General features: G+C 47.6%; 1 protein-coding gene across 1 annotated transcript in view; it reads left to right on the plus strand.

The window, feature by feature from the left end:
* Window positions 1-8,072: 8,072 nt before the first annotated feature.
* N4BP2L1 (NEDD4 binding protein 2 like 1) overlaps window positions 8,073-12,110 on the plus strand; it is a 51,390-nt gene continuing 47,352 nt past the window's right edge. The window contains exon 1 of the mRNA XM_075337341.1: window positions 8,073-8,361. Coding sequence (XP_075193456.1) covers window positions 8,189-8,361 — 173 coding nt within the window. The 5' untranslated portion in view covers window positions 8,073-8,188. The remainder of the gene's footprint in view (window positions 8,362-12,110) is intronic.

Raw genomic sequence — 12,110 nt, forward strand, 5'->3', positions numbered from 1 at the left:
ACAAGGGCAAAATACTCATCGTGTGCTCAGCACTTCTGAATTCTCATAGACTTTGCTGGCTTCACAATGGACATGCAGATTTTGCTGCAGATTTCTGAAAATCTGCGTCAAAATCCGCATCAAAATCCGCAGCGTGGGCACAGGGCCTTAGTGAGTTGAGACTGAATACATATAGACTCATAAGGCATACCTCCTAACTTTTGAAAAGAGGAAAGAGGGACAAAGGCAAATTTTGACCACACCCCTAGCCACACCCATTTGGCAGTAAGGGTCATTCAGCAGATGTCCCGGACTGTTCATTCATGTAGTCATAGCAGCCAGAATTTTCTTATACTTGTGTCACTATATGACATGTTGCTTATATGTGCCTATAAAGCTGTGTTCACACGTTGCATAAATTCTGTTTCTTTTTGTTTCTGTTGCTGTCTGCACCAAACTACACAATCGATTTCTGCTGCATTTTTTATTCCTTTTCTCCATTATTTAATGCGTTTTTGGTTCAGATGTGAATCTGCGTTTTTAAGTGTTTTTATTGTACAGAGAAGCTTTTCCTGCATTTTTTTAAGCTTCACATAAAAACCTCTAGAGGAAAAAAAAAAAGCACCAAAACCGCAGAGTTCAGCGGCGTCTGTTCATAGAATCGCATGCACATGGACAATTACTGTATACACAGCAGAATATATATATACGAAAATCGGCAGAAAAAAAATTGCAGCATTTACACTACATGTGAACACGGAGTAATTGTCCAAGCAAAGTGGATGAGACGTCATGAAATCTCCGCCTCTTTTTGCATCTAAAGACGCCGATGAAATGTGCGGATTTGAGGGGTTTTTTTCTTTACAAGCTTCAGGATTCACATCTGCACCAAACCTGTATCAAATAAGGGGACAATGCACAAAAAATACCGCAAACACGCAATAATCAGAGAAGATTGTTATTGCGCTCGTGATGCGAGCATCTGCAGAAAAAACGCAGCATTTATGCTATGTGTGAACACGGCCTCACCAACACATTTTTATTACATTTTGTATGGGTTTTAATAAAGAAAAAAAAATTGTGCCTTTTTTTTTACGCCATTTACCGATCCCCCATAAATAATCTGATCGCTGTGTTGTTTGGGGCGTTACGATTACAGGGACACCAAATATGTCCATGTTATTTGCTGATTTGTGATGTTTATTATTTTATAAAAAAAAGTGTAATAAAATTACATTACAGTGGAACCTTGGTTAACGAGAACAATCCGTTCTGGGAGTGTGCTTGTTAACCAAGTTACTGGTTCAGCAAAGCAAGATTCCCCATAGGAAATCATTGCAATGCAGACAATTTCTTCCACAACTTGCTAAATGTCCCATCCTGGTCCCCTATTGTGCCATTCCACACACGCACAAATACCCACATTATGCTCACCTTACCTTCCGTTCCATTGCCGGCCTCCTGGATCTTGCAGTTTGCTGGTACATGATGTGTATCAGGTAACCATAGCGACGAGGGAGGAACTTCCGCTGCCAGAGCGCTGACGTCAAAGGCCAGAGCCGCTTGCCTCTGATTGGCCAGCGCGTTGCCTTTGAGTAGCAGCTGACAGCGGAACTTCCGCCATCGATCGCCATGGTTACCCGATACACATCCTGTAGCGGCGAACTATAAGAACCATGAGGTCGGCGAGGGAACGAAAGGTAAGGTGAGCATAATATTTGTGTTTGTGTGTGTTTCTGCGGACTGCAAGAGCGGGTTAGAGCGCGGTGGATGTACGGAACCGGAAGTGTGTGCGGTGACTATTTTTCTCGTACGGCAAAGCTTACTTGTAAACTGAGTTACAAATTTACAGCAAGCTTTGCTCGTTAAGCGAAATACTCGCTAGCTGGGTTACTCGTTAAGCGAGGTTCCACTGTATTCTATTTTTTTTTATTATTTTTAGTAATTTTATTTGAAGAAAAAAAATCTCTTTTCCTCTCCCTGTAGATCACAGGACACAGATGCTACTCTGTACAATGGAGCTCTATATCCTGTTTGAGAGGCTGCATTTTAGGTTCATCTACACTGTGTGCAGAATTATTAGGCAAATGAGTACTGTAATCACATGATAATTTTTATACATGTTGTCCTACTCCAAGCTGTATAGGCTGAGAGCCAACTACCAATTAAGTAAATCAGGTGATGTGCATCTCTGTAATGAGGAGGGGTGCGGTGTAATGACCTCAACATCCTATATAAGGTGTGCTTAATTATTAGGCAACTTCCTTTCCTTTGGCAAAATGGGTCAGAAGAGAGATTTGACGGGCTCTGAAAAGTCCAAAATTGTGAGATGTCTTGCAGAGGGATGCAGCAATATTGAAATTGCCAAACTTTTGAAGCGTGATCACCGAACAATCAAGCGTTTCATGGCAAATAGCTAACTGGGTCGCAAGAAGCGTGTTGGGCAAAAAAGGTGCAAAATAACTGCCCATGAATTGAGGAAAATCAAGCGTGAAGCTGCCAAGATGCCATTTGCCACCAGCTTGCCCATATTTCAGAGCTGCAACATTACTGGAGTATCAAAAAGCACAAGGTGTGCCATACTCAGGGTCATGGCCAAGGTAAGGAAGGCTGAAAAATAACCACCTTTGAACAAGAAACATAAGATAAAACGTTAAGACTGGGCCAAGAAATATCTTAAGACTGATTTTTCAAAGGTTTTATGGACTGATGAAATGGGAGTGACTCTTGATGGGCCAGAGGCTGGATCAGTAAAGGGTAGAGAGCTCCACTCCGACTCAGATGCCAGCAAGGTGGAGGTGGGGTACTGGTATGGGCTGGTATCATCAAAGATGAACTTGTGGGACCTTTTCGGGTTGAGGATGGAGTGAAGCTCAACTCCCAGACCTACTGCCAGTTTCTGGAAGACAACTTCTTTAAGCAGTGGTACAGGAAGAAGTCGGTATCGTTCAAGAAAAACATGATTTTCATGCAGGACAATACTCCATCACATGCATCCAACTACTCGACTGCGTGGCTGGCCAGTAAAGGTCTAAAAGATGAAAAAATAATGACGTGACCCCCTTGTTCTCCTGATCTGAACCCCATAGAGTCCCTCATAAAATGTGAGATCTACAGGGAGGGAAAACAGTACACCTCTCGGAACAGTGTCTGGAGGCTGTGGTGGCTGCTGCACGCAATGTTGATCGTAAACAGATCAAGCAACTGACAATCTATGGATGGTAGGCTGTTGAGTGTCATCATAAAGAAAGGTGGCTATATTGGCCACTAATTTTTTGAGGTTTTGTTTTTGCATGTCAGAAATGTTTATTTCTAAATTTTCTGCAGTTATATTGGTTTACCTGGTGAAAATAAACAAGTGAGATGAGAATATATTTGGTTTTAGTTGCCTAATAATTCTGCACAGTAATAGTTACCTGCACAAACAGATATCCTCCTAAGATAGCCAAATCTAAAAAAAAAAAACCACTCCAACTTCCAAAAATATTAAGCTTTGATATTTGAGTCTTTTGGGTTGATTGAGAACATAGTTGTTGATCAATAATAAAAAAAATCCTCCTAAAATACAACTTGCCTAATAATTCTGCACACGGTGTATATAAAATCCTCCCTCTGACATCGTCATTCCTAGTGGCTGTACAGCTAGAAAAGCTAGGAGGGCTGCTGGACACGTTTGAAAGTTGCTGGTTTGAATCCAAGGTGGTGAAATTACGCTTACCTGTGAGTCCACCCAGCTCTAACTTTGGGACAATACCCACTTACTTGTTTTTTCCCTCATGCTGATTCGGCATGGGAAAAAAAAAATTCCCTGCATGCTGCGACTGCATCTGATAATCAGATGACATGCACCTATACAAGTCTGAGGATGTGTGGAAATCGGAGTGCAGTCTGATATACGTCAACACAGACAAGGGAGAAGATGGAGAAATTAATCTCGCCATCTCCTCACCTGTGCTCCGATTCTGGCATATGATGGATCACAGTGACTGGCAAGGCTCAAACTCTGATCAGTGTCATTAACAAAATCAGCCCGATCCTCTCACATGCGAGAATATACGGCCATGTGAGCGAACTCTAAAGATGAGAAGATGGAGGTTGGGGGGGGTGTGAGCTGTGACCGTCATCTAGTGCGAAGTGATCCTTTATTATCTCTATGTAGACATTGCTTGATGCAGAACAAGATGTGTCAGATTATTATTGGGTTTTGTGGCCCGAGTAAAAACTGCACGATTTATTTTGTTTAGTGATGTGGGGAAAAAAAATACAGTGAACATAAAAACTCTGTTATTAGTAGTAAGGCCTCGTGGACATGACGAGTATTTGGTGAGGTTTTTTTTTACCTTTTTGTATTTGTAAGAAAAATCCAGAAGTGGTGCCGTGTTTCTATTAGATTTTTCCTCTGATTGTTCCACTCCTGATTTTGGCTACAAATATTGAGGTAAAAACTCACCAAATACTTGTGTGCATGTGGCCTAACACAGCCATCATACGCCAGGAATAATGCAGGCTCGGCATCTAGGCCTCGTGCACACACTGAGTATTGGGTCAGTTTTTTACTTCCGTATTTGTAAGTGAAAAACCAGGAGTAGAACAATCGTCGGAGAAGTATAATAGAAACATGTCACCATTTCTGGATTTATTTATTTCGTTTTATTCATTCCTGTTTTTTTTCTTACAAATACTGAGATAAAAAACTCACTGTGCGCACACTGGGTTTTTTTGCCTTGTTTTTTGCTGCAGAAAAGGTGCTGTTTTTATTCATAACCTTCCTGCAGTCCTTCCCCAGCAAAATCTATAAAATCCAAAATGCTGTGCGCACACTGCATTTTTTTTTCCCTACAGGTTTTGCTGCGCAATTTCTGCAGCAAAAAGAATGAGCATGTCACTTCTTTTCCGCAGGTACCTGTGGATTTGCCATTAACCTGCGGAAAAACTGTACCAAAACCTCAACAAACCGCGGTTGGGTTCGGTTTTGGTGCGTTTTTTTTTTTGCCGCAGGTGCGGAATTCTGCCAGAGGGTTGTAATTTTACTTAAGAACACGTTTTCCCAGTGCGCACAGACCCTAAATACTCACCGTGCGTGTGCACGTGGTCTAAAATAGATTTCATATAATTTTCCAAATCCCTTTCTTTCCCCTGTATTCCTTCTAGGTGCCGTACAAAACTGTTCCAGGGAAGTAAAGATGAAGAATAATATCTGTAAAACAGCATTATGGCTTCTGCCTCCTTTACTTGAAATAAAAGAGCGAGGTCGCCGGCAGCCGTCTGGAACCATCTTGAACGACCGTGTTGTTGGGATGTCAATTACTGTATGGTGTGAAATAGTCGCTGCGTGTCTGTAGCCATTCCCCCCGCCTCACATAGCCTTCACGTCACTGTCCTGGACATCGTGCACACACAATTAAGAGTTTTGTTTTTTTTTGCTGAACATGTAGTTTTGAGCATCACCATTAATTTTTTGCAAAGTGCTGAAACTTTGGGAAAAATTGTGAAAGAAAATCCAAATGAGATTAAATGATTAAAAAAAAAAAAAAAAATCGCCACCCCACCCCCCATCCTCTCTTGGGTTTATGTATTCCGGTCAGCTGTTGTTTCTATTTTATTCCCACTGCTCTGTTGAGTATTCTTTTATTTTTTTTTTTTTATTTATAAATTTAACTTTTATTAACATTTTCAATAACACAGGAAACACCGTATTGTACAGAGTAAAGCACAATGTCAGAACACAAGCATTGTATCGATTCTTTATTTTTTTTTTTTCTCTGTCTCGTGAGTCTTTTTATTTCGTGCTGATGTTTATGGTCTATACCACAAGGTAGTAATGCAGAGCTGCCTATACCCACCCCCCAAGGGATTTACAAGCCTTGCACCCCAGGGGATGTCATGAGCTACGCCCCATGGGACCCCGTGACCCATGCCCCCTCTTAAAGACCTAAATCTTAGCACTAAATAAAGCGGGCCAGATCTCTGGTATTAAAATAAGGATTTAAAAAAAAACAAACAAACCCTGAAATACTCAGGGGAGCAGCGGGAATAACATAACAGCAAAGAAGTAGACAATTTGGACCTGGTGATAGAGAGCCTATGAATAACGTTGTCAGAAATTGACCGCATCTAAGTGGTTAAATGGCTGTGATCTTGGCTCCGATCACATGCTATATCACGCCAACCTCTCACACCATGAAGGCAGCAGTATAGGCAGCGAACTCGTCTCCTGTTCCCGCACCATACACCAGCCTCTCTGCCCGCTCTGTACACTGGCTCCTGCACCAACTCTGTACACAGACGCACTCTGTCTCCGTACCGTCTCCTGCTCCGTACCCTGGATCCTGCTCCATACCCCGCCACCCGCTCCATACCCTGGGTCCTGCTCCATGCCTTACCTCCCGCTCCGTACCTTGGATCCTGCTCCATACCGTGCCTCCCGCTCCATACTCTGGGTCCTGCTCCATTCCCTGGGTCCTGTTCCATTCCCCGGCTCCTGCTCCATACCCTGCCTCCCGCGCCATACTCTGGGTCCTGCTCCATACCCCGCCCCCTGCTCCATACCCCACCTCCAGCTACATACGCTGGGTCCTGCTCCATACCCCGCCTCCAGCCCCATACGCTGGGTCCTGCTCCATACCTCACCTCCCGCTCTGTAACCCAGCTCCCGCTCCGTACCCTGGGTCCTGCTCCATACCTCACCTCCCACTCCATACCCTGGGTCCTGCTCCATACCCCGCCTTCCGCTCTGTACCCTGGGTCCTGCTCCATACCTCACCTCCCGCTCCGTACCCCGGGTCCTGCTCCATACCTCACCTCCCGCTCCGTACCCCGAGTCCTGCTCCATATCTTACCTCCCACTCTGTACCCTGGGTCCTGCTCCATACCTCACCTCCCTCTCTGTACCCCAGCTCCCACTTCGTACCCTGGGTCCTGCTCCATACCCCGCCTTCCGCTCTGTACCCTGGGTCCTGCTCCATACCTCACCTCCCGCTCTGTACCCCGGGTCCTGCTCCATACCTCACCTCCCGCTCCGTACCCCGAGTCCTGCTCCATATCTTACCTCCCACTCTGTACCCTGGGTCCTGCTCCATACCTCACCTCCCTCTCTGTACCCCAGCTCCCACTCCGTACCCTGGGTCCTGCTCCATACCCTGGGTCCTGCTCCATACCCCGCCTTCCGCTCTGTACCCTGGGTCCTACTCCATACCTCACCTCCCTCTCCATACCCCGAGTCCTGCTCCATATCTTACCTCCCACTCTGTACCCTGGGTCCTGCTCCATATCCTACCTCCCACTCTACCATGGGTCCTGCTCCATACCTCACCTCCCGCTCTGTACCCTGGGTCCTGCTCCATACCTCACCTCCTGCTCTGTACCCTGGGTCCCGCTCCATACCCCACTTCCCGCTCCATACTGTGGGTCCTGCTCCATACCCCACCTCCCGCTCCGTACCCTGGGTCCTGCTCCAGACCCCACCTCCCGCTCCGTACCCTGGGTCCTGCTCCATACCTCACCTCCTGCTCCGTACCCCGGGTCCCGCTCCATACCCCACGTCCCGCTCCGTACCCTGGGTGCTGCTCCATACCTCAACTCCCACTCCATACCCCGGTTCCTGCTCCATACCTCACCTCCCGCTTTGTACCCCGCATTCCGTGCCTGCTCCGTACCCCGGCTCCTGTGCCCTCTCCATACCCCAGCTCCCACTCCTAACCCTGCCCTGCTCCTCACACTGACTTTGGCGCCTGCTCCTTACTTCGCCACCTGAAATTGGTATTAAATTAAAATTGCCATGAATTTGAAGTATTTTGGTGAAATTTTCTCGATACGTTTTTGTGCAGTTTTTTCCCCAGTACACGAGTATGAATGAATGCGGAATTGGTCTGTGCAGCCCTCCAGGAAGTAAACGCAGTACATGTGTTGTCAGTGCTGCTGCACTCACTCCCCCGCTTCCCATCATGGTACGCTCCAGAACGACATCGCGTCCATACACGGATGGGTTCACTACACGGGTGATGGGGGGGAAGGTTTTGTACAACCTGTGTAAGTATTCCCGCTCTGTGTGTGTCCACCCCCCGCAGTAGTGATACTCCCGGGCTGTCCCCGCCTCACACCAGGCCCTTCTCCTCCATGGCGCCGCCCCGGACAGGCCGCCTGATCTCCTCCAGTAATACCGGCCGCGGCAGCTGGAGGGCGCGGGGAGCGCTGGCCGCAGCAGAGCAGTATGGCAGAGCGGCTCATCCACTCTTTTGGGAACCTGCGCCTGGATGAGCGGCGCCCCCAGCGGCAGAACAGACCCCCGCTCCGGCCCAGCCCCGCCCCGCAGCCCTCCAGATTCACCAAGCACATCTACCTGCTGCGGGGGCTCCCGGGCTCCGGGAAGAGCAGCCTGGCCAGGTAGTGAGGGCGAGAGGGGCGGCATGTATACAGGAGGCTAATGAGGAGGAGGGGAGAGCAGGCTGTATACATCTGAGGGGGAGGAGAGAGCAGGCTGTATACACCTGAGGGGGAGGAGAGAGCAGGCTGTATACACCTGAGGGGGAGGAGAGAGCAGGCTGTATACACCTGAGGGGGAGGGGAGAGCAGGCTGTATACACCTGAGGGGGAGGAGAGAGCAGGCTGTATACACCTGAGGGGGAGGAGAGAGCAGGCTGTATACACCTGAGGGGGAGGAGAGAGCAGGCTGTATACACCTGAGGGGGAGGAGAGAGCAGGCTGTATACACCTGAGGGGGAGGAGAGAGCAGGCTGTATACACCTGAGGGGGAGGGGAGAGCAGGCTGTATACATCTGAGGGGGAGGGGAGAGCAGGCTGTATACACCTGAGGGGGAGGAGAGAGCAGGCTGTATACATCTGAGGGGGAGGGGAGAGCAGGCTGTATACATCTGAGGGGGAGGGGAGAGCAGGCTGTATACACCTGAGGGGGAGGGGAGAGCAGGCTGTATACACCTGAGGGGGAGGAGAGAGCAGGCTGTATACATCTGAGGGGGAGGGGAGAGCAGGCTGTATACACCTGAGGGTGAGGGGAGAGCAGGCTGTATACATCTGAGGGGGAGGGGAGAACAGGCTGTATACACCTGAGGGGGAGGAGAGAGCAAGCTGTATACACCTGAGGAGGAGGGGAGAGCAGGCTGTATACACCTGAGGAGGAGGGGAGAGCAGGCTGTATACACCTGAGGGGGAGGGGAGAGCAGGCTGTATACATCTGAGGGGGAGGAGAGAGCAGGCTGTATACATCTGAGGGGGAGGAGAGAGCAAGCTGTATACACCTGAGGAGGAGGGGAGAGCAGGCTGTATACAGCTGAGGGGGAGGAGAGAGCAGGCTGTATACACCTGAGGGGGAGGAGAGAGCAGGCTGTATACACCTGAGGAGGAGGGGAGAGCAGGCTGTATACATCTGAGGAGGAGGGGAGAGCAGGCTGTATACACCTGAGGGGGAGGAGAGAGCAGGCTGTATACACCTGAGGGGGAGGGGAGAGCAGGCTGTATACACCTGAGGGGGAGGAGAGAGCAAGCTGTATACACCTGAGGAGGAGGGGAGAGCAGGCTGTATACACCTGAGGAGGAGGGGAGAGCAGGCTGTATACACCTGAGGGGGAGGGGAGAGCAGGCTGTATACACCTGAGGGGGAGGAGAGAGCAGGCTGTATACATCTGAGGGGGAGGGGATAGCAGGCTGTATACAGCTGAGGGGGAGGAGAGAGCAGGCTGTATACATCTGAGGGGGAGGAGAGAGCAGGCTGTATACACCTGAGGGGGAGGGGAGAGCAGGCTGTATACACCTGAGGGGGAGGAGAGAGCAGGCTGTATACACCTGAGGGGGAGGGGAGAGCAGGCTGTATACACCTGAGGGGGAGGAGAGAGCAGGCTGTATACACCTGAGGGGGAGGGGAGAGCAGGCTGTATACACCTGAGGGGGAGGAGAGAGCAGGCTGTATACACCTGAGGGGGAGGAGAGAGCAGGCTGTATACACCTGAGGGGGAGGGGAGAGCAGGCTGTATACACCTGAAGGGGGGGGGGAGAAGCAGGGCTGTATACACCTGAAGGGGGAGGGGAGAGCGGGCTGTATACACCTGAAGAGGGAGTGCACTGCCCCCCTATACCTCTGTACTCAGGCACTGGTTTGTGCTCTCTTGATAGGAGAGACATACACATGTGCTTCCATTTATTCTTTATGAGTCTTTAAAGGAAACCGGGGATCACTGCCGCGATCGTCACCAATGACACATAAAGGATATTATTCCAAGTCATTTATTTGAAGCATAATACAGGCCTACACGTTTCAGGGGTCTCTGCCCCTTCCTCAGGACAGTATATTAATAACACGGAAGATCTTCTGTGTTATTAATATACTGTTATTTATGCTTCAAATGAATGACTTGGAATAATATCCTTTATGTGTCATTGGTGACGATCGCGGCGGTGATCCCCGGTTTCCTATTAAAGGGTATTTTACACGCTGCAACATCGCTAGCGATCTCATTAGCGATGTGAAATAGTAGATTGCAAGTGCAATCCTTTGAGATCGCACATGCGTAAATGACCTATGTGCGATCTCAAAAGGTCGCACTTGCGATCTAGAATTTCACATCGCTAATGAGATCGCTAGCGATGTCGCAGTGTGTAAAGTACCCTTTAGGCTCTTCTCCACAATTGCGGGTCCGCAGCTGTCTCCATCAGCGAATATGTATTGTTAGGTGTTGTGTGACCTCTTCACAACAGGTATAGGTGAGTGCACCTTGTAATTATTTACACCTTGATGTTATCGGGTAAGACCCTATGCGCCTTCTTTCCTCCACAGTTCTGATACCATCTATTCTTTATATGAGAGATCTGGAAATAACCTTTATCTTTTGGGGAATTTCCGTATTAGTGAATAGACGTCCTCTTTTGTGCACAGTCTTTTTTTGGTGCGATGCCAGAGATGTGTCATTCCTTCCATATCACATTTCTAGCACATGCTCTGGATATGCTAGGGTATTTTACATACTGCAACATCGCTAGCGATGTGAAATTCTAGATCGCAAGTGTGATCTTTTGAGATCGCACATGCATTAATGACCTATGTGCGATCTCAAAAGATCACACTTGCGCTCTAGAATTTCACATCACTAATGAGATCGCTAGCGATGTCGCAGTGTGTAAAGTACCCTTAAGGCTATGTGCCCACGGGACTCTGTATCTGCGGATTTTTCTGCATCAAAATCCGCAGCTTTCCCCCGGAATCCGCACCTTTTCATAGGTGCGGATTTGACGCGGATTTTGTTGCGGATTTTGCGTTTTTTTTTGTTTGTTTTTTTTAATTCAATTGAATAGGCAAAATCCGCACGAAAATCTGCAACAATAATTGACATGCTGCAGATTTTTCTGCGGAAAAATCCGCAGCGTGGGCACAGCATTTCCCAAATGCCATAGAAATGGCTGGGGAGTAGCTGTGCTGCAGATTTCTGGAAAATCCGCGGCTTTTCCGCAGCGTGGGCACATAGCCTAGATCTCCATGATGAGAATACCCCTTTACATTTTTCACTGTTTATGTAATAGAGGAGGGGGCTATACCGTACCCCCTAAAGCCATGAGGAGGAGGATCTGGCACCTCACCTGATCCTTTTGTTCTCCAGGAGGTAAGCCACCCCCGAGGCTGAGCGGCCCTGTGTATGGGGAACTCGGAGACAGCTGTCGGATCAACAACTGTCCCATCTACAATTACCTATAGGGGTCTCCTAGTGAGGGTCTTATAAGCAAAGATATCAATAAAATTAGGGTCAGTGGCTAAACCCAATGTTTCAATGGTTCTGCAGCTAATTTTTAGTTAACTAATTTTAATTTTTTTCTAGGCAAAAAACCTTTAATGCCTAGGGTCAAATAAATTCATATGTATAATCTATAGAGAAACCTATATATAAAATTTGCACTGAACCACAATGTATTGAGAAATAGTATTTTATTTTGTTTTATTCTCCACTCACACAAAAAAATATATCCCATATTCTCTACTAAAAAACGTCACATAACATTTAAGCATATGGAGCCTCGGCCGACGGCGTCATATGCTGAGGATCAAAAAGACAAAAATACAAGTACTTGATTATAATTTTAAACTTACTTAAAATGACTGAATATAAATCTCAAGAAAGGTTTTTCTAAAT

This window comes from Anomaloglossus baeobatrachus, chromosome 2 (assembly GCF_048569485.1).
Source record: "Anomaloglossus baeobatrachus isolate aAnoBae1 chromosome 2, aAnoBae1.hap1, whole genome shotgun sequence".
NCBI classification, from domain to species: Eukaryota; Metazoa; Chordata; class Amphibia; order Anura; family Aromobatidae; genus Anomaloglossus; species Anomaloglossus baeobatrachus.